At 47.1% G+C, this 27,167-nt stretch overlaps 3 protein-coding genes across 6 annotated transcripts; 1 reads left to right on the top strand and 2 right to left on the bottom strand.

The window, feature by feature from the left end:
- Positions 1-1,156: 1,156 nt before the first annotated feature.
- Positions 1,157-8,879, bottom strand: plppr3b (phospholipid phosphatase related 3b). Its single transcript, XM_040183318.2, has 8 exons — positions 8,629-8,879; positions 7,543-7,633; positions 6,737-6,922; positions 6,428-6,554; positions 5,440-5,635; positions 5,303-5,360; positions 4,893-5,066; positions 1,157-4,526 (listed from the first exon to the last, which is right to left on the bottom strand). Exons 2-8 carry the CDS (start codon positions 7,621-7,623, stop codon positions 3,132-3,134), a joined length of 2,217 nt encoding a protein of 738 aa, XP_040039252.2. The 5' UTR covers positions 7,624-7,633; positions 8,629-8,879; the 3' UTR covers positions 1,157-3,131.
- A 718-nt stretch (positions 8,880-9,597) lies between these two features.
- med16 (mediator complex subunit 16) lies at positions 9,598-15,410 on the bottom strand. Of its 3 annotated transcripts, none has more exons than XM_078108665.1 (16): positions 15,055-15,410; positions 14,302-14,487; positions 14,098-14,205; positions 13,735-13,904; positions 13,264-13,545; positions 13,035-13,184; positions 12,704-12,809; positions 12,470-12,625; positions 12,164-12,384; positions 11,823-12,029; positions 11,370-11,580; positions 11,098-11,231; positions 10,578-10,770; positions 10,114-10,330; positions 9,939-10,022; positions 9,598-9,827 (listed from the first exon to the last, which is right to left on the bottom strand). In XM_078108665.1, the coding sequence occupies exons 2-16, from the start codon at positions 14,441-14,443 to the stop codon at positions 9,701-9,703; spliced, it is 2,508 nt and encodes an 835-aa protein (XP_077964791.1). In that variant the 5' UTR covers positions 14,444-14,487; positions 15,055-15,410; the 3' UTR covers positions 9,598-9,700. The 3 variants fall into 3 exon arrangements, with proteins under 3 accessions (XP_077964791.1, XP_077964792.1, XP_077964790.1); XM_078108666.1 differs by having other exon boundaries at positions 9,939-10,019; positions 15,055-15,280; XM_078108664.1 differs by having other exon boundaries at positions 9,939-10,019; positions 14,098-14,487; positions 15,055-15,223.
- Positions 15,411-16,110: 700 nt separating this feature from the next.
- Positions 16,111-25,608, top strand: tmem259 (transmembrane protein 259). 2 transcript variants are annotated; one of them, XM_040183320.2, is made up of 12 exons: positions 16,111-16,535; positions 17,522-17,906; positions 19,089-19,409; positions 19,642-19,756; positions 20,111-20,221; positions 20,518-20,640; positions 21,266-21,366; positions 21,533-21,590; positions 21,863-21,946; positions 22,389-22,521; positions 22,726-22,825; positions 23,253-25,608. In XM_040183320.2, the coding sequence occupies exons 2-12, from the start codon at positions 17,697-17,699 to the stop codon at positions 23,949-23,951; spliced, it is 2,055 nt and encodes a 684-aa protein (XP_040039254.2). In that variant the 5' UTR covers positions 16,111-16,535; positions 17,522-17,696; the 3' UTR covers positions 23,952-25,608. The 2 variants fall into 2 exon arrangements, with proteins under 2 accessions (XP_040039254.2, XP_040039253.2); XM_040183319.2 differs by having other exon boundaries at positions 19,642-19,810.
- The last annotated feature ends 1,559 nt before the right edge of the window (positions 25,609-27,167 follow it).

Below are 27,167 nucleotides of genomic sequence, written 5' to 3'. Positions count from 1 at the left end.
TCCTGTTTGCTTAGTTAGTTTAGTTTATTCACCTGAGTGAGGACTAAAAACTTTTAATGGGGTTTAACTGGCAGGAATCAGGTTTCAGTTCAAATAAACTGTAAAAAAAACGCTATTTTACAGCAGAAACTGACGTTTACAATCTCACATGACGAGGATCTCAAATGTTTCTTATGCACCAAAAAAGTTTATTTTCATATTTTGTCTTCAAAAAAAAAATCTTGATTTGTGCGGGATCGATATATAGATTATTATATTATCAGGCATGTTGTCTAAAATATATTTAATCTTTTATTTTTATAGTTTCTTTATATATCATTTCTTTATATCTTTATTTCAATGATCTCTTTTGGTTTATTTGTAGGTTTTATTTATACTTGCAATCATTTTTTAGATAATTTTTCTAAAAGTGGAAAAGTCAGAATCAAAGCATGTTGATTTACAGAATTCCAATAAAATCTTTCAGATGATGTTAAATCTGGTGGCAACTAAAGGAAGGACACAAACTCATTAAGAGCAGTACGTGTTCCTTTAAAAGAATCCACAGAGTCGATATGAACTAATTTAATGTAAATAATTAATGTCCGTCCATTTCCCGCTGAGCACGACCTCGTCACACAGTGTGAACTGGCTCAGTAAAAGTTCACAGCCGAGGCTTTATCGAAGACTTTTATTTAAGTGTCCTCTGGGGACGGAGAGGGAAATCTCCCGCAGAATGCCCGACTCTAAACGCCTCACAAGTCTTTAATCTCTCCACACTAATTGGTGGGTTTAACCAGACGCCGGCGGGATGGAAAACTCCAGAAAACTGAACGATTAGAGAGGAAATGAAGAAGCTCCAGTTTGACTGTTTCTGATCACATAGACGATTGGATTTTTTAACCTCCTTTTCTACAGAAAGAAAAGTGGAAACATGACTTTGTGTTATTGGAAATACTGGTTACTGGTTACTAACTAGTGTACAGGAGGTACTAATATCTACACAGGATATATTATATATATATATATATATATATATATATATATATATATATATATATATATATATATATATATATATACACGTTTTAGCCTTCATGGTGATTTCTTTCTGTAATGGTGTTTTTTTTAACTGAGAAAATGAATTTGAAAAATATAATAAGAAACTGCACTTTAATACGTTGTGACCAAGAACTTTTAATTTTGAACTTTCATCATAACGAGCATGCAGCGTCCACTCTTTTGGTCGGAAAAACACTTCCAACACTTATTTTCACAGAAATAAACTCTTTTTTTATAGCAGCAGTTGTTTTTTTTCTTAAAATGTTTCCAGTCACAAAATGTACAGATGATTAATGTTTATACATTCAGATGGAAATGATGAGAAACCCTCAGGATTAAAAAAAAGCTCTTTATCCCAGAGATGAACAAGATGAATGTCTGATATTAAATCAAACTTTGGACACATGCAGCAACACAGACACATTAACAGCAGAGACAGACCAAGTATTGGCTCATCAATATTTCATATAGACGGATGAACTGATTTAGTTTCAGAGCGTCAGTGAGCTCAGAGGACAGTTTAGGATTTGCAGCATCTTTAATAAAATATGTATTTTCTAAGAGCTCTTGTAGTTCTTCTGTGTTTAGTTAGAGAGCCACTGAGGAGAAAATCATCACTTTACCACAAAAGAATAATGACATATTCTGTAATGTTACAACTTTTCCTTCAAAATATTACACTCTTATCACTAATAAATACACACTTTCAGATCCACTCACAGAAACAACTTACAGCCTCGACCAGTCAGAAAGTAGCACACAAACAAACAAACATGCTGAGAATCACTATAGCGACCGAGCCATCACGATAGAAACAACAACACTCTGGTCCCGGAAATATACAATCAGGGTTGGACCCTCCTCACCGCGCGGAGGGCGTCTCACACCCACGCAACCCCCCCAAAGCATTATGGGTCAAGTGACTGACGTTTAAAGAGCGAGATAGTCCACACAGCGCGGGGGGGGTGGGGGGGTGGGGGGGGACACGTCAATGCCGACGACCTACTCGTTTGAACGCGGGGACGATGGCTTCCACATCACGGCGGTCACGGGCCTTCCCCTCAGAGGAGGCGGGGCCTGAGGCAGTAAGCAGGTGCTGGACAGGTGCATTTCATCACAGGGGCGCCACTGCAGGTTTGTTACATGATTGTGCTTCAAGAATTAGTCCTTACAATTGCCTCCGAACCGCAGATTATTTGCAGGATGAGTTGCCATGGAAACGCTCCAGCTTCCTGCTGGGAGGCTCAACACTGTGGACGTTCGACTCTGCACTAAAGATGAAAGCAATTCACCATTCAGATATAGTTTTTATATTGTTGTTTGTTTAATGTCCTACGATATTTATCCACGTTTTTATATACAAACGTTACGTGCACAACTAGTTTGATTAGGGCTGAAAACCATTTATGATGTTGGAAGGTAACAGAATGCCGCCCCCGTGGCTGTTGGATGTACTGACAATCTTTTGTTCTGCTCAACTGAAATGTTTAGTCCAAACAGTAAGTTCTGCATGCGGTTTAAATCTTTAGATGTGTTATGTAACATCGTATCATCATTATGTTACTTGCAAATGGCATTCAACTTCACCAGCTGGGAACCACCTGACCACCAAGGGCTTCTTTTATATTAATTTAACCTCCAACTAATCCACAACCACCAAATCTGTTTGGTACCAACAGAAGAACAATTGCAGACTGTGGCCATGACCTCAAACCATCCATGACACCTTGTTTAACAGAATCCAGACCGGCTTGGAAACACCAGGACTCTACTGCCAGGGGTCTCACATAGCATCTATTTCTTGGATGGGTGAAGTGGATTCTATTAAAAGCTTTAACATTTTTGATAATCATTCCAAAATAAAGGCTGATACCGCAATCGCCTTAAACGTCTTTTGTGTCGAGAGAGAACTGTCTTGAGTGTTAAGCCCCCCGAGCATCGAACCGTAACCCACTGGATGTAAACTTTCATCTCCCACAGCCCAAACCTTCCATCACATGAAGCCCAAGAAATGCATAGCAACATGGTCCAGGTTTGTGCTGTTGGTGACCTGTCACAAAATAAGGCTTTTGTTTTGAAAGGTTAAGCGACTAATCCTTATACCTGCGTCCCTGCAAACTCTTATAGTAGTTCTCCTGTTCAGTCTGGTTACGAATCTCCCGATCCAACAGAACAAGCGCTGTCTTGCGTCTCATGGCCATCTCCCTGCGCTGGGCGTCCGCTGACGTCTCCACCTGTGGGTGGGGCGAGGTCGGATCGTGCCCGACCGCGGCGCACGGCGAGGCTCCGCGGCTGTGGGGCCGGAAACTGCTGCCGCGGGCGGCGGAGTCTCCTCGGGTCAGGCTGTTGAGGTCGTAGGTGTCTCGCGGGTCGCCCCCGTTGGGCGCCCCCGCCCACTCCCACGGGCTACCTTTGCCTGCGAGGGGCGGGGCTTGAAGAGGAGGTTGTGGTTGGACGACCGGATGGTGAGGGGCGTGGGCGTCCACGGTGATTATACCCGACCCCTCCCGCTGCTGCTCAGGGGAGGGGCGATAGTGTGGGGAGTCTGTGGTGGAGGAGGTGCCGGAACAGGTGGAGGTGGTCTCAGAGGACTTCTCCCCCGAGGAGGAGGAGGGGAGGAGGCCCTGCTGCTTCGACATGGCAATGACCTGCATGAGTCTCGGCTGGTTGGTGGCGCCGCGGCCTGATCCCTCCCCGCTCGTCTTCTCCCGGATGGCGAGCCACTTGGCCCGCGTCAGGGCGCTCTTTGGGGACACCGGTGGGGGTCCGGCTTCAGGGACCTGCGGCGGTCTGGGCGTCGCCACAGCTTTGGCGCCCACTGGAGGCGGAGTGGCGTTACGACCAGGGGGCGCCCTTCCGGACTGCGCTACCGTCTGGTATATGGGGACGTGGGACCCCCCCTCGTCTGTCCCCACTGAGCCCACCTCGGACCCGTCCTCGCTGGCCGAATGCTCCGTCTCGTCCCGTACGCTCAGACCTCTCATCTCCATCGACTTCTGCTTCCACTCCGTCACCAGCTGCTGCGAACGCATCGGGTCCATGGGAACCTGCACGGCCTTCAGGCGCCGCTGCACCGGCTGGACCGGTTGCACCGGCTGCAGCGGTTCCTCTGGCCCGTGGTTGGCCCCCAGCACCCCGTTAATGTTCATGCTGGCCCTCGGCAGCGTGTTACTGAAGGTCAGCATGGTCTCCTTTCCCATGGGGCTGCGAGGAGCCAGCAGCTCCACGTCCACGCTGGCCCTCTTCAAGCTACCCATGGAGGCCTTCTCCCTCTGCAGGGGCACCAGGCCCTCCAGCCGGTCCATGGGGGCCGGAGCCGGCGCTATCTCGTCATTGCTCTCCGAGGCGGAGGCGGGGCCCTTGTTGTAGACGGACTCGTGTCCGCGCTCGGTCAGCGCTCGCAGAGGGTCCTCTTTCGGCAGCGAGGGAGGTGCAGTCATAGTGACGTCGTCGCCGGATTTGAAGTTGGCCACGGCGTGAAAAGCCTGAAGAAGACAATCATCTTTGAGTATTTGAAGACTGCAAATCCTTTCACGCTGCTTTTGCTGATTGAGGTCACACTGACATGAAAAAAAACTATCGTATTATTATTATTATTATTCATTGTCAGGGTGGAGAACACGAGGTCTGAACCTGTGGTGAGTGAAGGTTCGACCTTTTATGATTTTCCCTCCGTCTCCACCACTCTATTCTTTTATCTTGATGCGGTCGTCATGGCAACAGAAACACATGACTATTCCCATGACGACGGCCGGACCGTTTGATCGGCAGGATTTTAAATCAATCTCTGTTTCCAGCTCTCGGGTGAAACTTTGTTATCCGGTTGGTGTTAGAACATCCTCTGGGCTCACCAGGTAAGCAGCGATGAAGGCGCCGATGAGGAAGCCCACGTACACGTCGATGGGATGGCTGCGATGCTGAGTGATCTGAGTCAGACCCGTCAACGCCGCCGCGATGGCGAAAGCAAAGACTAAGACAGGTTTCAGCAGCTTGGTGCTGTCGGAGATGGTCGAGTTAAAATACATCTGAAACAGAGGAATCATGAGTAATTTAAAATATAAAATAATAATATAAAATATTGATATATATTTATCTACATATAAATATATATATTTGTTTGAGTTGAGAGATTAATACACAATGTGTGTTCACACACGTGTACATTTTAAATCCTCGATAATTCTCGATAGATCCAACTCAAACAGACGGCACCGTTTTAAATAAAGTTGTGTCAGTTTGAACAAAGATGAGTCACACTTACAGAAACATAGACAGCCGCGAAAGCCGACAGTGTTGCATGCTGGGAAGGGAACGTTTTCCTGTGAGGACAGAAGATAGAGCACAACGTTTAATCAATGTCACGCTCAGCATTTAACACAACATGAACAGGTCACTCACCTGGCGGCCACGATGGCGTGCTGGTCGTGACCCGAGCAGATGTCTTTAGTGATGTAAACGTTTCTGTCGCATGAGACGCCGACCTGCGTGTAGTTTGGTTTGCACACAGTGAGGAAGAACGGAGTGTGGTAACCTGTCGACAGCTGTATGATGTCAGTGACCAGAGCCGTCGCACACAGGCCAAACACATGCACACCTGTAGAGACACGGACAGGTGTGAGGACTGAACATCTGCAGTCAGACAGATATAGTGTGAGGACTGAACATCTGCATTCAGACAGATATAGTGTGAGGACTGAACATCTGCATTCAGACAGATAGGTGTGACAACTAAACATCTGCATTCAGACAGGTGTGAGGACTGAACATCTGCAGTGAGACAGATAGGTGTGAGGACTGAACATCTGCAGTCAGACAGATATAGTGTGAGGACTGAACATCTGCAGTGAGACAGATATAGTGTGAGGACTGAACATCTGCATTCAGACCGTTGTAAGGACTGAACATCTGCATACTTTCAGATAAGTGTGAGGACTGAACATCTGCAGTCAGACAGATAGTGTGAGGACTGAACATCTGCATTCAGACAGATCGGCGTGAGAACTAAACATCTGCGTACATTCAGATAGGTGTGAGGACTGAACATCTGCATTCAGACAGGTGTGAGGACTGAACATCTGCGTACATTCAGATAAGTGTGAGGACTGAACATCTGCGTACATTCAGATAAGTGTGAGGACTGAACATCTGCATACATTCAGATAAGTGTGAGGACTGAACATCTGTATTGAGACAGACACGTGTGAGGTCTGAACCCTGTGGAGGTGCTGCAGCTGGTGTTGCTGTAGGTGAAGCTGCAGGTGTGCAGTACCGGTCAAAACATATGTACTCATTCAATTCAATGAGAAAGTGTGTGTTTGACCTGTTACTGCAGATTGAGCAGCAGGTGTAGCAGCAGGTGTAGTCGTGGTCGTAGTCAGTGCCCTACCTACGAAGCGCACCGTCCTCCTCAGGAAGGAGTTGAAGTTGCAGCCCCCTGCGTTGATGCTCCCTTCAGGTCGGCGGAGCTTCAGTCTGGACTGCAGGCAGTAGATCAGACCTTCAACCAGCATGATCTGATACACAAATCAAACACACCCTCAGTACCTGCCGCACACCGCGATCCGATCCCTAAATCAAACACACCCTCAGTACCTGCCGCACACACAGGTCTCAGGTCAAGTCTTGGTTTCAGTCGTATCTAGGACATAGTGTGTTAAATTGTGTGTGTGTGTGTGTGTGTGTGTGTGTGTTTTACCGAGGCGGCCGGTCCGGCAAAGGCGAGGCTCAGCAGCATCAGCAGAGGGATCAGTTCGTCTCCTCCGTCCACGTACGGCATGCTGAGTTCTCTGTCGTGGCAGCGGAACCCAACCTGAGCCGGCTGCACAACATCAGTCAGCTCCAGGAAGTACAGCGACACCATAGAAGAAGCCACGATGGGCAGCTGCAACCAAGAGTTCCCCAAAATTCTCCTTCGTCAAACATTTAGACTGCTGGTGCAGATGGATACTGCATTGACACGGAAACCATTTTTTCAGCTATTGCACATCAATCCTTTTCTTTAACTCCGCCTCCAAGTACATCTACATCCATTGTTTCCTTTAACCCCGCCCCCCATAACCTCTGCATCCATTCCTTAAACTCAGCAACATTTTTGGTCTTCCGAACCAGATCTGAGCTCCTCCAGTAAGTCTTGGTCCAGCACGTTCCCTTGACCAGTTCATGGCAAAAAAAACTCGGACAGCAGACAACAGACAGCAGAGCGCCATGGAGACCTGTCAATCGCAAAGTAGCCCCCGGCCTAAAGCTGCATCACGGGCCATCGGGCTGTGAATGGACATCGAGCTTTATTAAAGGAGGAAACTGGTTCAGTGATTGTAACCGGTCTGTCCTAAATGAATGAAAATATACAGAATCCTCCGGTCTGGTCCTCTGAACCTGAGTCAACGAGGTACCCAGGTGGACAGATGGAGGTCTAACATCTGAATAATATGAAGAATAAGAAGACATGAATCTCTTCTTCCTCCTCCTCCTCATCCTCCTCATCATTATTGTTGTTCTCACCTCCACAAAGTAGAAACATGGCAGCAAAGTCAAACTGTCCTTTGGAGGTTTCTTCTTCATCTTCTCAGAATTCATCATCATTCTGATTGAGCTGCAACACACACAAATACACACTAATGAACATCTTTACTCTATGAATTCAACCCGTTTATTCATACCGTACAGATAGTGGTGCCTCATTAATGTCTCACTGGTGCCTCATTGATGTCTCACTGGTTTCTCATTGATGTCTCACTGGTGCCTCATTGATGTCTTACTGGTTTCTCACTGGTGTCTCATTGATGTCTTACTGGTTCCTTATTGATGTCTCACTGGTGTCTCATTGATGTCTTACTGGTTCCTTATTGATGTCTCACTAGTGCCTCATTGATGTCTTATTGGTGTCTCATTTATGTCTCACTGGTGTCTCATTGATGTCTTACTGGTGTCTCATTTATGTCTCACTGGTGCCTCACATTTTCTGTGAGAGGACAACGTCTTGTGATTGACAGAGACGCTCAGCTCATCCATGTCTCGGCTGCAGCTTGTTCGTCCCGCTGCGTCTTGTCCCCTTGATCCGCAAGCAGAGCACGAGGAGGAAAAAAGACGAAGAGGAGGATCACGTCTTCCTCAGATTTCGAGTACCTTCATCCTCCTCTTCAAGTATCTTCATCCTTTTCCTCCGACGTCGAGTGTCTTCGTGTTGACACATTACGATTAACGGCAACAACGCGCCGCGCCTCGGCTTCACCTTCCGCTGCCAATTAACGCGCGAGCAGACAGACAGGCAGGTGGCGAAACAGACAGGTGGACAGTCGGAAAGGTGGACCGACAGACGGACAGGTGGATAGACAGAGGGTTGGACAGGCGGACAGACAGGCGATCGGCCCATATCAGCCTGGAGGACCGCAGTCCTCATCCGCTCACGTGCGGCGGGTGAAGCCCGCGTTTCGTCCCTTTACGGTCGAACGGCTCCAATACGCCGCTTCGGTCAATCCGCTGATCCGCAGAACGCACGCACGCACATAAACGCACGCACACAAACGCACGCACGCGCGCGCGTAAACACACGCTGAACAGAAACAGTAGAAAAACGGTCCGTCTCACCTCACACCATCGATCCGCTCTGATTCTTATCACGTTTCCTCCTCCGGCTGCAGGACGGAACCGGGTACCGAGCCGCGCGCACACACGCACACACCTGCCCGGTGGTTTGAGTCCCGGTTGTGGATATTTCCGATGTGGGATCCGTTCTCCCTGAAAATAACGGGGATCTGCGACCGCTTCCTGGCGGAGATCCGCTGCTGCACAGTGTGTGTGTGCGTGTGTGTGTCTGTGTGTGAGAGTGTTTATGTGCGTGAGTAGGTGTATGCGTGTATGACAGGTGATCAGTGCCTCCAGGTTCTGAAACGTTAGGATGTTTTTTCTTCTCTCGGAGACTCTTTGGTGGTCTGAAGCTGTTCGTGTTTCCACGTAAATACGCTGGAGGTCAGATTCAAAATGAACATATGAACGTTTTGTTAAAGTGTTTATTCACAAAGCTGAACTGGGAGCCTCGTGGTGTCTCATTGAGACAGTTGTTCGGTTCTAATCTTTTTCAGACCAAGAACCAAAAAGGAGTCCGATTCAAACGTGTTCTTTTTTTAAATGGTTGGACGCGAAATCTGATCTTTACGTAACATTAGCTCAAGATTATTTTAATAAACAAATTTTAATGAATAAATAACGCTTATGGTTGTTAATATCAAAATGATGACCTCATGCCTACTTTTCACATCATCAGAAACAACACAGAGGTCGTGTTACATTACATACATCCAAAGCGACTTACATTAGATTTTTGGCCGGGGAGCAATTAGTGGTTAGGTGTCTTGCTCGGGGACCCTTCGACTTGGGACATGGGGCAGTCGGGACTCAAACCCCCAACTTTGCGCCATGACGACCCACATTTAGCAGGTGTTGACTTGCTAAATAAGACAGCGTTTCATTAAAGTGTCTCACTGTATCGAGGTTAGGTTTTGAAACATTTATTAATTTCTCTAGAAAAAGAAAATTGAGTATACATCCACTCACACATTTTGATTTTTACAGTTTTATTACAAAGTCAAACAGAACGAACTTTTATTTACAGGCACAGTTTCAGAGGAACACAATAGGTGATGCGTTCAGGTGTTCAGGTTCAGGAGAGCGTTGCAGGGATCCTCCTCCACAGACCTCCACACAGACAGTTTTTGATCCAACGTTGTTCCCACTGCTTCATAGCGTTGGTCTTATTTGGAGAACGAAGCATCGTCACGCAGCCGCACCTGAACACAGCACAAATAACTTTAAAACACAATGTTTCCTGGCACACACGAGGCTGAAGCTGGTGAAACAGGTGTCACAGTGTGCTGTGACATCACTTCCCGTGGACTCACCTGGTGCAGGCCTTGCTCTCCTCAGTGGGACAGACGCCCATATGGACACAACGCAGGTTGTCCATCTTCTGAGAACTGGGACTCCTACACACACACACACACACACACACAGTTAAAATCGATGTGTTCTGTTGACCTGTGCGTGTGATAATGTCAGTGAGTCCAGGTGTGTTACCTGGTGAAGACCTCCAACGGAGCGGTGGAACCGGCTCCGGGCAGAGACGAGGCCTTTCCAAACTGCAGCCTGAGAGGGTGTTTGCCCTGCAGCTTGACGATGACGCCGTCGTTGACTGGGAGCCAGTCCATAGTGGGAACCAGCAGCTGACTGGGCAGCAGGCAGCACTCGTCTATCAGACACTCGTCGGGGTCCTGGGGGGGTCCGTCCTCCCGGGCTGCGTGACAGTCGGTGAATATGATAACTTAACACGTTGTAAAATGCTTAACGTGTGTTCGGCAGTGTTTGACAGCAGAGCCGCAGCTTCAAATGATCAATCTGCATCAATAACATGTGATCAGTAGTTTCTTACAACAGAGCTGGGACCAGTTTGGATCAATAAAATGACATTGATTGTCTCTTCCAGGGGAGCCAGAACTTAAAGTGATCAGTTTGGATCAACAGGACGCTTGGTGGGGCCTTACAGCAGAGCCACAGCTTGGTGAGCAGCCTGAAGAGCAGCTGCATGCTGTCCTGGTTGTCCGACGTGGCCGTGAAGGTGGGCAGACATCCCGGCTTCAGCAGACCCCAAATCCGGATCATCACCAGCATCTCCCTCAGCATCGCCAGGGACGCCCCGTCCCTCATGAAGCCGAACCCGGGCCGGACCATGGAGCCCTGAGGGGGGCCAGAGGACACCATGAAGACCACACCAGAGGACACCATGAAGACTTGTGGATCAAGATCAGATTTGTTACTGGGTTCTAGTCTTCTCCGTGGTTTTCTAGGTTCTAGTCTCGTCTAAAGTTCCTCTGCATGTTTTTGGTTCGCAGTTCTAAGCTCAAGGATGGAGAACTCATATCTGTGTTCTTCTTTTGTCTGTTTTTTACTTTGTATTTCAGTGTGAAAATCCTCCTCCTCATTATTCACCGTAAGTTCCAGATGAAAGAACATAAGCGTCGGTTGTAACTACCGGTGTCGTTAGCGGTTTTCTCGTTAGCTCACTTGGTTGGGCAGGTTGGCCAGCAGGTAGAGGACAAAGTCTCCCACCCACTGGATGAGTTGCTGCAGGGACTGAAGGGGGGGGCCGTCCAACACAAACTCCTCCGTCTTCAGATTGATCATCACCTTATCGATATCTGAGGAGACACACAGCGATCAATCAGTGGACATCCTCGCCCGTGTGTTCGACGTCTCACGTGTGTTCTTGTATCCAACGGGTCCCTCAGGTATTCCCCCCCCCCCCCCCCCCCCCCGTCCTCCTCGAGTTGTCTCACCTGCGTCAATGTTCTTGGCGCAGATCTCGGTCAGCCGGTCACCTGGACTCTTGTCAGGTGTGTTGAGGACATGCGGCCTCAGCAGAGACTTCAAGGTGGAGCTGATGGCGATCAGCAGAAGTTTGGCGTGGAAGTCGCAGGCTCGAGCCGCTGTTGCCGTGGAAAGTTTACAGAGAGACGCCTTCACTGCCACGATACGCGTAGCCAGAACCTGAGGCCGACATAATACAGCAACACTGAGGCATCACGGGAAGTGGAGTTTGCTGCAGAATCTCACTTGAACCCCGTGAAGCGGCTGAATCTGCTTGTAGTGTTTAAAAGTTAAAGTACAGTTAAAACAAAAACAGCCGGGTGGACACATAATGGGTGAAAGCCGAATGATGATTAATGTAAAACCAGTTTAATGTCTTTAACCAGAACGTCAGCGCCGTCGTCCACTCATGCCTCACTGACCTGCTGCAGTGCCTGGTTCTGCCGCATGTACTCCTCGTGCAGCTTCTCCACCAGGTTGTGCACCATGCTGGGCTGCACGTGCAGCAGGACGTCCCACCAGTCGTACCCAGTCACCATGCAGTACTCCAACAGGAACAGCAGGTGGCGCAGCGTGGTGTTCATCTCCAGCACCTGACCCATCGAGGGCGACACTCGCATCATGTGGAGCTGGAGGAGGAAACACCGTCAACCTTTGAGCCGGCTGACTGGAACAACGACAGAACCGTTGCTGTGCGATTGTATCGCGGCGGTTACGTTCTGAAGAAGAAACGAGCAGCATTCCGGTGTGTGTGCGCGCTCACCTTCCCGTGGTTGTCGACTCCGGCCAGCGCCAGGGAAGTCCACGAGAACTGCAGGGCCTTGAAGTGGAGGGCGGGGCCTCCGGTTCGTTGGCGTTTCATGGCGGACTCGTCTCCGGGTCTCTGGCCGGAGGAGGACGAGGAGCCGTAGAAAACCCCCATCGTCTGCAGGGACAGGCGGTGGAGGATCTGAATGCTGCCGTCATGGAAGGCCAGAGCCAGACCTGACAACACGGGAGAGAACCGATCCTCAGACCAGGTCCCGGGGCCGGGGCACCGACACAGCTGATCGACGGGCAGAGCGCTCACCGAGTCCGGGGCAGAACTTGGTGTCCGACGCCACCTTCAGGTCCGTGTTGGAGATGGAGATGGGCAGCTTGGGCAGAGCGACGGCCGAAACTCGCTCCAGGTCGCTGGTGGTCGTGAGGATCCTCCACTTCAGGATGGTCGGCTGCTTCTCTCCGACTGGACACAAGGGGGAGAGGTCAGAGGTCAAGCCCACAGCACTGAGCGGGATCCAGTTCAACCGGTGTGGCCTCTTACCAACTGGTGATCGGTGCTGGAAGATGTTGTTGACAGGAAGTCCCTCCTTCCTCAGAGACCAACACTCCACGATGCTGCCGCTCTGATTGGACGCACACAGCAGGACCTGAAACGCGCGCGCACACACACACACACACACACACACACACACACACACACACACACACACACACACACACACACACACACACACACACACACACACACACACACACACACACACACACACACACACACACACACACACACACACACACACACACACATTCGGTCAGGTTCTTTGGTTCTAATGTCCTCTAGTTTTATTTTCATCTCGGATTCACCCGGTTACCTGTTCAGAGTTCTCTCTGGTGAGGAACTTCAGGTGGGTGACAGCCGGGTACTTTTCCCTCCTCAGCGGGTCGGTGGTGCAGCGCAGGAACAGAGACGGCAACAGTTCCGTGTCGATGCGACACTTCTCGCTCACGACGCTCACCACCACCTGGACACGGAGAGTGCGTTCATAGTTACCGGACTCGACGCTTTTGTCAGAAAACACTTCAAGGAATCAGGGTTCTGACCTTGTAGAACTGGACCGGGGAAGAGCTGCTGCCGTCGGTCGCCGCCACCACGATGTTCCCCCCTCCGGTGAAGGCGATGTCGGCCAACGCCACGCGGCCCCTCAGCCGGCAGAGGCTCTCGCTGGCCGTCAGCAGGGCGCCGCCGGGCTTCAACAACGACACGGTGACCAGGCCGCTCACGGTCACCGCCAACCAGCCCTCCATCGGCTTCCCCCCAAACAGGGTCAGAGACGGCGAGAACTTCACCCGGGAGAACTTCTCGCCGAAGTTTGTGGAACCCGACTGAACCCAGCACAAAAAAAACAAGGAAGTGATTTACAGACGTGACGTATGATGTCTGAAAATATCTCAGAAAAACAAAACAATAAGACAGAAGATGATTGTGTGTCTCCAATGAAGGCGGTTTTAATATGTTTTTAGTTTAGTTTAGTTTGAAGCGCCTGCGTTGGCGTCCGTTTGTCTTATTGTTACCATCTCGACGTGCAGAGCCAGCTTCACTCCGTTGTGCAGCCAGCTCAGAGCCACGATGGGATCTCCGTCCAGGGAGCTGGAGAGGAGGCTCTCCCAGCTGTTCACCAGGTGATCCGCCATCGACCAACACTTAATTTGTCCGTTGCCGTCCGCAGACAGAAGTCTTGAACCTTAAAACACACGAGCGGATCAATAAACCCACTAAACCAGGGGTGTCAAACATACGGCCGGGGGGCCGCACTGGACCCCCCCACCGTAACATCCGTGGACAGTATGTGGCCCCCTACCTAAAATGAGTTTTGACAACAGATACGCAAACAACCAACATGCTCTAGAATATGAGACTGCAAGGGCCAACCTTACCCGATTGATCCCACTCCAGACAGGAAATGACCTCAGTGTGTCCAGAGCTGATGGAGTAAACGTCCCAGGGGTGCTCTGTGTCGATGATGTGGATCATGTGACTGACATCTGTAAGACACACACACACACAGGTTTGTAAAACTAGCAGAACCTCACAGGTTGTTACAGAAGATTGCTGCAGTGTAGGAGGCGTGTAGGCCTCACCTTTGTCGTCTTCGTCATCACTCTTCAGGTCGGTGGTGAAGGCCACCAGGTTCCTGCAGGACCAGGAGCAGACCAGCGGGATGGAAGGACAGTGAGTGCTCTTTGGACGCTTCTCCCACTCACACACGTACGCCAACTCCATGTTTTAAGCGGAGGAAGAATCTGGAGAGCAGCCGGGGAGCCCACCTTAAGACACGGACAACAGAAAAAATAATAGTTATGATGATGATGACAATAATTTATATAACACATTTATGCAACTCGATGAAAACAGACGCATATTTCCACATAATTAACGTATATATTTACAAACAAATGAATAAAACTGAATGAGGTCTGCAAACTACAATTAGCCTACAGATCTAACCGGAAGTAACCGATTTAGAGTTTCCTGTTTATACGTAAAATGATCTGCTCTAGTGTCCTTTTCAGGTGAGACTCCGCACAGTGTGTTATACTGACGAAGGCATAATGCCTTTGGTATTTAACGTGTTTTATATTCAACAAGTGTAAGTTTCTAATAACATCTCAATTTAAAATAATTTTAAAATTTGTCGAACTGACATCACCCCAAATGGCTGGTGAAAAAGAGAAATGTCAGTAAAATTGTCAGGGACATATTCTCTCTTCTGGTGATGTGATGACGTGACCTGGGTCGCACTGGTTGGCCTCATTTAAAAGAAGGTTTAGGACGCGGTGTGTTTGAGAAGCAGTGTTTGTGTGGCAGGCAGCTAGCAGCTAACGTTAGCTTACCTCACTTTGGCTCCAGCTCCGAACAAAACAAACCGGTTTCGTTAAAAACCCGAACTCCTAGAACTAAAAATATAAAATAAGAGTGTTTTGTATTAAATGTAATTCGGATGTAATGGTGGCTGGTGTACCAAGCAAACCGTCCACCAGCCATTCGCCTCAACAAAGTGTCAGGACCCCGCAGCTCACCGGGCAGTCTCTCCAGAGGCCTGTCTATAAAATATTCAACATATAGACATATTATACAAATACAATTAGGACACTGTGACGCAAGACTATAACCGCGAACATGTGTTTGATTTGTTGTTAAATATATTCAACTTGACGTCTTTCTCTTATCCGTAAGATTGTAAACTCGTTTTTTCTAAGCTGGCGGAGGGGGGGCAGTCTCGTCTACAGGTGAACGTGTAACTTTGACCCTGAGCAGTGTCTTCCAGGATCCTCCAATAAATACACAACTATTTACCTATATAAAACATTTGTTTACTTATAAATTGCAGCAGCCAGAAATATGAAGCAGATCAGTATCACCTTGTAACTTGCAAAATTAACTATTGTAACAACATAGAAAGTTATTACTAAAACTCATGTTTACAATCTGTACTGAGGGGTGAGTGAAAGGACTAGTCATTTTCTGTTGACTTTTATACAACCAGAGGAGTCGCCCCATAATGGACTTCATTGGCTTCATTCTCCAACTGGTCCCAGCCTTAATTCATCATCCTTTAGCCACGATGGCTATTGCTGCATCTTGTAGCCACTTGGCTCCAACCAAGCCAACTGTGATTGATGTAAAGAAATCCTTGGATTTGGGTCTAGTTTGACCAGATTGTTAGGGATAATGCTTTACTAGGTGCAGTTCTTAGATCAGGCCACCAAGCCAAGTTCACTGACCCATCACCCCCCAAAAAACAGATAGTCTGATACATGTGTACTAATACTATGTGTGTCTATATATGGGTCTGATTCATGAACCGTGTGTGGGTCTGATATGTACTGAACGTGGGTCCAAAACAAAACCTCTACAGGTCCACAACATGATCTGTATGTGAGTTTGATATCGAACATAGTTTTGCGCCTGGCAGGTGAAACTCGGGGTTTTCATGCTCCACGGGAGAGGACCCGTATTTCCGGTGTGGTTGTTGTCTAGGACCCTAAGCAGCCGTCAGTCTCCTGTGTACAGAGTTTGGTCTCCCGTTAACTCCGTTAGCTCACCGTTTAAAACGCCCGACGGCTCCAGATTAAACAAAATGACTCTTCAGAGTCCAGCTCCTGCTAGCTGCTAGCAAACGCCGCTGCACAGCTACAGTTATCTAGCGTTAGCTGCTGCTAGCTCCTTTAGCCTTAGCTTCCCACGTAGCGCGCTAACGGAGCCTACCACAGAGCTCACCGGCTAACTGCTGCGTTTCTGCGGCTGTTTGTCCCGAATAAAACACCGAAGAGGAAGCGTTAACATGGACGCACGGCTGCGGAGCCAATAACCGGTAATTATCCAGCTCCGTGCTAATGGAGGCGCATGTTAACGTTAGCTTCGAGATGCACAGAGTTAGCGGCAGGATGTTTACCTCCTTGAAGAGACCGCAGGCCCCAAAACTACATCCATTCTATGCAGCAGTTTACATATGCATGTGTTAATGTTTGTGTGTATATATATTACATTTTAAAAGAAGGATATTTATATTAGTCGTTGCTTTTACATGTTCACATGTCTCAATGATCGATTGTGTTCAGTATTGAATATCTGTGCTCCTTTCAAAAATAAGTCTCAAATTTGTAGGTAATCAAATAACTGGCACAAAGAACACATTTCCACAGAGGACTCTAGAGTTCACCATTTGATTAATCGATTGTCAGGAAATTATTTATTTAATCCATTCATCATTTATTCTTCTTGCAAACATTAAGAACATCTCTTTCTTCCAGCTTATGAAACGTAAGGATCTGATTATGTTTCAAAGAAAAGCTGACTCTTATACACTTAATAATCAAATTCATTAGAAACGTCCACCGTGGATTAATTAATGGTGATTATATTTATCGATATATAATTCATTTTAGGAAGGTGGAACCAGATCATTTGGAACATTGTTTTAGTTTTTCGACTAGCTCACTAGTTTTCTGTTTATAAATGAATTGATGTATTTTGTTCACCCTCACAAATATTATTTATTAATCTACTGCTCCATTTTCAGTGAAAGTCATATTGAACCTGCTTTATATGCATGCAGTGTCACTGAAACACACTAGCAATCAACATGTAAATGACCTGTCATGTAGTGTAGTGTTATCGGGGGGAAATTCACATACATTTAATTAAATATGTGTATGTTTTTGCATAGGGGCATAATGTCATAAACAAATACTCATTAAGCAATACAAGATTTTCGATAACAACTTGGTAAATATGTTTACATATGTTCAACATTTTCAAATCAATAATCATAGTCTTGGTTCATTGGTTCTTTTTCAGTTGCATCTGTGTAAAGAGGTCGAGTCCATCAGAGCCTGGCGTGGACTCCGTGGAGACCTTTGCCTGATCCGAGGTTTTACCTTCACCCTGAACACACCTGCCTGCCGGAAGCCATGCTGACCTAGAATCAGCTATCAGTTTGTGCAGTGAGCTGAATCATCCAGAGATAGAGACCATGTCTGAGAACCAGGCCAACAACAACAACGTCCCTCTGAACAACAACATGGGACCCAACAGGATGCGAAACCCCAACATCAACCAGAACCCCCTCATCAACGTCCGCGACCGCCTCTTTCACGCCCTCTTCTTCAAGATGGCCGTCACGTACGCCCGACTGTTCCCTCCGTCCTTCAGGAGGGTCTTTGAGTTCTTTGTCCTGCTCAAGGTGTGAAACGTCTCCTTTTATAGAGTCAGATATGCAACACAAAGGGTGAAGTGTTTCTTCTGTGCAGTTAAATAAACACACGGTGTGAAAGGTCACAGAACTCTCACCGCCAGCGAGCAGTTAAACAGAAAGTTATCTCATTGCTGAACGGTCGCTCTCACGAGCAGGATTACAACCAGTTATAACCACATTTCATAAACTGAACTGTTACTAAATCAGGATGGGATTAATTACATGATTTGGTAACGTAGTCCATCATGGAAGAAACCTAAACAAAATTATCTCGCCAACAGAATCTCCCTGTAAATCCAGCAGGTGTGTCTAATCTGCAGGAATGGGGATTGAAATGACAGGACTTGTGCTGAGACTGTAAATCCACCAGATTAACAGCAGCCACCCCTCTGGGCTTTTGTCAGTGAACACACTCAGTGATGCAACAGACTGCTGGGTGAGGATTGCTCAGTCACGATGGGTCACAGTTCAGGCTGCCAGGCCACAAAGTCGTCTGTAGACTTCATCTACTGTTGTCCTGGTTGTTTGTCACGGTGTTAATTTATGACTGAAAGTGTGCGTCAAACCGACTTCTGTCCTAGTGATCGTCAAACTGACTTCCGCCTGTAGAAACGGGAGCAGCACAGACGTAGAATCCTGTGATCAGTTGAGTTGTAGAGACAAAATGGAGGTTGTTGTTATTGTGACAAACGCGCAACGTGTTGCGGCTCGCAGAGAACGTTAACGTGCTCACTTTCGTTGGTGCCGAGGCTCTATTCATCTCTGTGGAGGAAGCCCCGCCCCGAAGTGTAGCCTGCATTATGGTCTGTTAGACTGTGAATGGACCATCATTCACTAAGCAAACATCATGCTGGAATGAAGAGTTATTGGAACTAGAGATCGAGACCATAAACTCATGTTTACTCAGGGAATAAATCAAGAGAGGAGAAGTCATTTTCTCATGGACGTCTGTAGGACCAGAGGAGTTGCTCTCCAGGGAAAGGATGTTCTGTGTGAGCATGCGATGTGAAAACGTCAAATAGTCACAAATGTGAAGGCCGCAGTGGCGGTTGTCACGGAGACGCTTTTGATGTGTGAAAGTCACAGAATATTAGTACGGCCAACTTTGTGTCACTGGAGGCATCGCGTGTGAAAGCGCGACCGAACTAACTCCTCTGTGCCCCTGTTCAGGCGCTCTTCGTCCTCTTCATCCTCGCCTACATTCACATCGCCTTCTCTCGCTCGCCCATCAACTGTCTGGAGGTGGTGAGGGAGCGCTGGCCCCGTGACGGCATCCTGAGAGTGGAGATCCAGAGGAACTCCAGCCGGGCCCCCGTCTTCCTGCAGTACTACGACTCCGCGGGCCTCCAGGAGGAGCTGGAGGCTGAGGAGGAGGAGGAGGGGAGAGGAGGTGCAAGAGGAGTGGTGGGGCTCAGCCTGGCGGCGCTGCCGGAGGAGGAAGATGACGAAGAGGAGATGACCCTGGAGATGTTTGACAACAGCTCTGTGCAGGTGAGTCCCGTTTGATTTAATAATGTGTCATAATCCGCTCAGCAGCTTGCATTTCATTTCCAATATCGATTTTATATTCCTGTGATAAATAAACATCAGCGGCATGTGCCGATGTGCTAAATTAGTAATAAGCAACGTGACACGATGACCGTTATTGTTCCTGTAGGTCTCCGATTACTGTTGTAGTCAGTGGTTCCTTTACAGAATTGTCCTACTCTGTTTGCTGCTGCAGTTCGAGCTGGACATTGAGCCTCGTCTGAAGCCGTCTCTGATTGGAGGAGGTGTTGGAAGAGGAGGAGCAGGAGGGAACGACAGCCAGGACGTCTCCTTCAGCCAGACCACTAAAGGTATGCAGCCGCTGAAGGACTCAGTGTCTGAGCTGGAGATGATGACCAGAGCAGGTAAACCCTCTTCCTCTTCTTGTCTCCTCTTGTCTACCTCCTTCCTACCTCCTCTACGCCGCCTTCCTCTCCATCTCCCACCTCCCTCATTGCTTCCTCTTCCACCAGAGAGCTGAGATTCTCCTGCACCCCAGCAGGTGGTAGCAGTCTCAGTGACAATAAATGACTCATTATAGAATGTAAACCTCCTCCGGTACTCTAGTCATGTCTGTTGGTCTCTGAAGAGTTCATTAAGGAACTTACACCACCTCAGGTACTGTTGGTGTCCTAAAAGAAGCCGTGTTGTTGTTGTGTCCTCAGTGTGGCCTCAGGAGGAGTACATCGTGGAGTATTCTCTGGAGTACGGCTTCCTGCGTCTGTCTCAGACCACCAGACAGCGGCTCAACATCCCCGTCATGGTCGTCACTCTGGGTGAGACGCCGAAGGCCTCTCTCGTATCCCAGTTTGTGCGCCCTTGGTTCCGTTCCTCACCTCCTCTCCTGGCATCTTAGTCCGAGCTGTGGCAGATGAGAGCGGAGGAGGCGAGGAAGAGAGGAGTCAAGGCAACGGGCTTCTAATTAAAGAGACGTTTGTCTCTGCGGCAGCCGTTTTTTGTTTAGTTATAAATCCCCATTCCATTCTTCTGTGAGAGATAATAGCGATACGTTTCTATATCCTCACAGTCACGTGACCCTCTCCCCTTTTGATGGAACTTGTGCTCCTGTTAGATCCCATGAAGGACGAGTGCTTCGGTGACGGCTTCAGCCGCTTCCTGCTCGACGAGTTTTTGGGCTACGATGACATCCTGATGTCCAGCGTGAAGGCGCTCGCAGAGAACGAGGAGAACAAAGGTAGAGAGACGGCCGCACAGCGCGGCTTCAAAGTCTAGTGAATGAAACGGTAAAGCGAGAAATACCCGTTTGCTCCAAAATAATTTTGAATCAGATTTGGTTTGTAAAATCTGACCGATTCGATCGTTAATAAAAAAACTAAATGTCATCACCTAATTTCGCAACATGATCAAAAAGGACTTTCTACTTTAACCGTTCTCTCCAATCGTTATAATCATATTAAGAAGCAAAGCTTCTCGTTGGCACACGTACTGCAGCCTGCTGAATCCTCTGGAGAGATTTGAGACATTATTACTAATAATATCAATCAGTTCTTTATTTTTCCATTTTCTTCTTTTATTCCCTTGATCTTGACATATAAACTACCCATATTATTAGTATACATTGTAAATACAAGAGGTGAAGTCTTTTCTTACCTCATCTTGGTTGCCACATACTATATTGCATAATCTAACTAATCCCGACTGGTTACAGAACCATAGTTCCTCTAATCCCTCATTTCAGAAAGAGACGAGTGATTCTCGAGTCTCCTCCTGTTACAGACTCCGTAGCAGCTCGTGTGTGTTTGTTGCAGAGAGGTGGACGTGTGCAGCAGGCTGTTGATGCTGCATGTGGTTCTCTGCAGGGTTCCTGAGGAATGTGGTGTCCGGAGAACATTACCGCTTTGTGAGCATGTGGATGGCCAGGACCTCCTACCTGGCCGCCTTCGTCATCATGGTGATATTCGTAAGTGGATGAGTGACGGTGGGTCACTGCAGCTTGAACTGACTTTTTAAACACGTGAAACTCAGGGGTTAGACTTTTGTGTTTGGAACCAAGAGGAAGATTCTCAAAGCGACGCAAAACTCTTTGGAAAGTGTTGTGTTCAGTATTTACGTTTTGTCTTTTTCAGACTTTGTCCGTGTCCATGCTGCTCAGATATTCTCACCACCAGATCTTCGTCTTCATCGGTCAGTTTAATGCTTGGCCTTCAGTCCACATCAGTTTATTGTTCAGGTCAAAACGATCCAGTCCAGAAGAGTTTAACGTAGGCCAGTTCAGTCCGCTCCAGTCACATGTAGTTCATTTCACTGAGGTCCAGTTTGTTTACTCTTTCTACCAATTTTCATTTTAAACAATCTGAGGGTCTGAAGAATATGATCCGGTACTTGTGTGAATGAATTGACTGTGCCTTTTAAAACATCTGCTGCGTGTTGATCTGGTCTCTGTCTGTCCCCCTCAGTGGATCTTCTTCAGATGTTGGAGATGAACATGACTATCGCCTTCCCAGCAGCCCCTCTGCTCACCGTCATCCTGGCTCTCGTTGGTACGTCCTCTCCCTGAGGAGTAGTGACAGGCTGAAACCTGGTCTCCGTGTGTAGGATGGTCCCACCAGTCTGGAGAGAAAAGTCCTGAGTTTATACATTGAAGTAGTCTGTGTGTAGCCACCAACTAACTTGTCAAATCAAATAGTTAAATTTAATAATATCTCAGCAATATTTCAGCTTTCAGGTTAAATGAGATTAATTATAAATATGTGCTCAAATTAAATGAAATATTATCTTGTTTCAGGCATTAAAAAAAAGGAATGCATGTTTCAAAACATCTTTTTTTGAAAATAAATTACATTGTAGTAGAGACTTGGGACCTGAGTAGAAACAGCAAAGTCCTTGACGCAAGCTGTTTACTTCCCAGCCGCATGAGACAAACCTGTCAATCATAGTGACGGATTTTTGTCTTGACCTGCTGTCGTCACTTCCTGTCACCAGGCATGGAGGCCATCATGTCCGAGTTCTTCAACGACACAACAACGGCCTTCTACATCATCCTCATCGTGTGGTTGGCCGATCAGTACGACGCCATCTGCTGTCACACCAACACCAGCAAACGCCACTGGCTGAGGTGAGTCACCTGACCAACGCTGGCTCACGCCATCGACAGTTCAGATGTGTAGACGATATTCTTATATTTCCGCCCCAAATCGTGATCGTGAGCAAACGTTCACGGAACATGAGAAATGTGATCTGATCGGTGTGGTCAGCTCGCATCATTTGACCCTCTCGCACGCGGCGCCGCGCTCACGGTTAATGTGTCTTTGTCTCTCAGGTTCTTCTATCTTTACCACTTTGCATTCTACGCGTATCACTACCGCTTCAACGGGCAGTACAGCAGCCTGGCGCTGGTCACCTCCTGGCTCTTCATCCAGGTCAGAACCACCACCATCATCTTCATCATCTTCAGACTGACCCGGAGTCTCTACAGGGCGTCCCAAGTGTCCCAACTAAACATTTACCTGCAAACACAACGGGTTTATAAATTTGTTTTGTTCATTTTATGGATCTTAAAGAGCTCTAAATGTCACTGATCATAACATATTCTGCTCACTAGTCTGACGAGCAATATAAATATTGCTAAAGCTGATGATTGACACGTGGAGCTGGTGACAAGAACAACATCTGCATCAAAAATGAGTTTACGTGTTAAACTGAAACTTTATGAAACAATGCCGTCGTCTTTGGAAATGTCATCATCGGAAGGTCACATGACACATTTTGAGCTGTTCAGACCAACAGGGAGTTTTAAATCAAGGTCACTTCCAACTTCTCATTCTTCTTCTTCTTCCTCTTCCTCAGCATTCCATGATCTACTTCTTCCACCACTACGAGCTCCCTGCCATCCTGCAGCAGATCCGGATCCAGGAGATGCTGCTTCAAAACCAGCAGGCGGGTCAGGCCAACCAGACCGCCCTGCAGGACAACCTGAACAACAACACCAGTGCCGCCGCCGCTGCTGCTGGACCGGGACCGACCAACACCGCCCAGCCAGGACCCAACAGCACCCAGCAGGAGGCTCAGACTGACCCCCAGGCCTCCTCCTCCTCCACGGCAGCATCCGGAGTTGGAGGGGAGGTGAGGTCGGAGTTGAACTGGGTCGCTCAGACGGCGGCCATCATCACCGAAGTTCTGTCCTCCTCCAACCAGCACTCCTCGGCTGACCCCGCGGACGAAGGTGGTGCAACCGGAGGTGGAGGAGCAACGGGAGGAGAATTGGATGCAGCATCAGGAGGAGGAGGAGGAGAAGGAGGAGGAGCTGGAGGTGCAGCATTAGATGAAGCAGCAGGAGAAGGAGCAGGAGGCCGAGGTGGTAAAGATGATCAGAAAGTTGCTGAAATCAAAACCGCAGCAGGAGCTGCCGATCTGCCACCCAGCCCTCCAATCAGAGAGCCCCAGGCGGTGGAGGCGGGGCCTTCGAAGGAGACCCCCTCACAGACAGACTGCCCCCCTCCACTGAGTCCAGGTACAGACTGCAGAGCACCACAGACCCCGTCCTGAGGTCCCAGCTGGAGTCCTGCTGACATCATGTCCGCGGTACCTCAGTCTGTCAGCTGATCAGGGCGATTGATCAGTGATTGGCTGATCATTTTATTTCTGGCGTCAAACAAGCGAGTGATTGCTCAAGAAGCTCTGGCTCGGGGCCCCACAGCAGGTCACAGGGTTCCTCTGCGGGGCCACCGAGTTTTCACTTTGCTCCTCTCTGGTTGAACTGGTTCATTGGAAACCAGATCGAATCTAGAATCTAGTCCAGATCAGTTCAGAGAACAAAGATGATATCTTAATGTTCAGTCCGTCATCTATCATCAGTTAGATCCATAAAACACGTTATCATAACCTTAAGTAAAGACCAAATCCATGTATCACCTTTTCAGTTTGATAGAAATGAGATTGTGATGTTTTAAACAGAAACAAACTATTCAGTGAATGTTTCTAATTTCCAGATGTTTCATTGCTGTTGTTCCTTCATCACACTGGTTTGTTCGGACTCCGTCACAGACACTAATTACAGCATCTCGCGTGGACGGAGGAATAGTCCCCAACCAAGTCCCTGTTTCTTGATGAAACAATTGATTTGGCTTTAACATACACTATTTTAAATGACCCAGTGATCAGTTATTGATCAGCGAATTGGTGTTGATCAGCCCTCATTCTGACAGACTGAAGCACAAACTGAACCCTGTTGAATTCTGTTTCCATCTGCTTTTATTTTGAAGAACAACACTTTGAGAGCAGGAAGTAGTTTTAGTGGAGGAACTGATCGATCGGGTGGATTGGGAATGCCTGACAGAACTGATGCCTTATCAATGATCCTCTGTGGACACCACAGAGACGTCAGCAGTGGAGCGAGCTGATTGGTTGTGCAATATGATGCCAGCTGTCACACGCCAGGCCCCGCCTTCTGCTTATCAATGTGCTGCGTTCAGGGAACCGAAGGCAAAAACAACTCAAAACTCCTTTTTTTAAGATCCATTTATTCAATGAAGTGAATTAATTAAAAGTCACGTTTCCATCTTCACCCCAAACATGTCACATAAATTCACATGGGTTGTTAAGTTTAAACCGTTTACTGCTCAAACAAATTGTCAATAACTACGCAGATATATAATCGTATATAGATACAAATATATATTTATAAATATATTATTTATATCTATATGTATAGATATAAGGATATATATTGTATGTAAAATAACATGTCTGTTGACAATTCATGTCATTTCAAAAAAAATGTGTCTCAAGAATGTGAATCTCTTTTGGAAGTTAAATGATCTATTCCTACTAAAGAGAAGGATTGATCAGATGTGTTGCTTGTTCCCATGGTTACCCTGAGTCAGTCAGACCTTGTTTAACCTGCGTTTCATTACCTGAAATCTGTCACAGGATCTCTAAGCACGTTGAGCGCATCATTAACGAGGATAACTGCTTCTGTTTAATTATTTCTTTTTTGCAGATTTCTACATTTGTGTCGTGATGGAGGCGGGGCCTAAATTGTGACATCAGCATCAGAGGGAGGGGTTTAGTTATTTTTTTCTCTGTGCCTCTGCTGGATGACTGTAACTTCAATAGTTGGCCTGAAGCCTGAAACTCATGAAAATGTATTTAACTGTAAAACAGTAAAAACCAGTGCTCAACAACAGCTGTTTGCGCACGCACACACTGTGTGAACGAGTGGATTATTTCTGTTTCTATTACATGAAGTTAACCTCAATCCGACGCCTATGATGAGTTCATCAATGAGGGAATCTGAGAGGTAACGAACAAGTAAGACAGCGATTGTGGTGGTGAAGTATCGGAGAAATAAATCCAGGAGACCCGTTGACCTGCAGACGGTCCTGATCATCAACAAAAAGGGTTCTCTTCCCAATAAAACAAAACAGGAAATGAAAGACTAGAAACACATGAATCAGATCTCTGTAAACCAAACTGTATTAATGATCATATTTGAATACACTTTTTTGTAAAAGAGTTTTTGTAATTCACATTACTAATTTGGTTTCCTCCCAGAGTGTTTGTGCTTTCTGCCTCCAGGTTTCCATGTATCAGGGTTTTATCTCAACCTGCCCTGCTGACCCACTGCTACTATTATTAGTCACAATAACCCACCTTCAGTAGTATTCTACTCTATCCACTGCAGCTATTACTCTTCATAGTCAGAATTCTTCTTACTCTTATTAAATGAATAGTTTGTGTCATATGCATTGTATAATTATTATGCTACTCCTTCTCTACACGTGACATCTATTGCACTACTGTCCATCCTACGGTCCTGGGACAGAGGACGTCTCGGTTGAAAGTTTTTTATCTAACTGAAAAACGTGTAAACTGTTGGAAAGATCAATACTAGTAGGTGTTTACATGTGAAGCAGGTAATTAGCCGCTTGTAGTGAAGATTATCACATGTCAGCTTAGTTCAACTGGAGCTGAGAAAGTTCATTATCAGAAAACAGCACAACGCGCTCTCCATAGAATGTCAGCAGATCGGGACCTGTGTTCTCTTTGAAACCAGTGGAACCAGCTTATATCCCGTGAAACCAGGGTCTTCATGGATCCACTATAGTCGTGTATTTCCAGTGTAACCACTGTCGCGGACTCTGTAAATCCAGTGTGAGTTTGAATCGAGCTACAACCATCGATGTGGTATCTGGATCCTCCTGTGAAAAGTGTTGAATTCTCTATAAATCCATTTTAAACCATTTAAATCCAGTGCAGCTGCTGTTGTGGTACCTCGGATTCCAGTGGAACCAGTTTGCATCCAGTGCAACTTGTGCTGTCGTCTCTATAGATCCAGTGTAAGGCTTTTAAATCCAGTGTAGTTGTGGTCTCTGTAAATCCATCCTGAATCCAGGGATGTCAGTGTTGTATTCTCTGTAGGTCCGGTTTAGGTCATTTAAATCCGGCGTAACGCCCCATGTGGTCTTTGTGGATCCAACACAACCAGTTTGAATCCAGTGTAAACAGTGATGTAGTCTCTGTAGATCCAGTTTATAGCCCAAGAACTATAAACGGCTAGTCGATCAAATGCAAATGAACCGATGAACTTTTTATCTAACATAAAGTTATATTTAACAGATGTTTGTTTACTTTATTCATATTAACATGATTTTTAATATTCCGTATTTCTCTCAAGGTCAATTTTCAGATATTAAAGTCCATAATATTTTTTTTAATTTGTCATAAGAACTGGAAACATTTGCAATGTGTTTTTTGTGTGTT

Source organism: Gasterosteus aculeatus, chromosome 8 (assembly GCF_964276395.1).
Source record: "Gasterosteus aculeatus chromosome 8, fGasAcu3.hap1.1, whole genome shotgun sequence".
NCBI classification, from domain to species: Eukaryota; Metazoa; Chordata; class Actinopteri; order Perciformes; family Gasterosteidae; genus Gasterosteus; species Gasterosteus aculeatus.
Note: the sequence above shows the minus strand (reverse complement) of the source record. Positions and strands in the feature narration are given on the sequence as shown.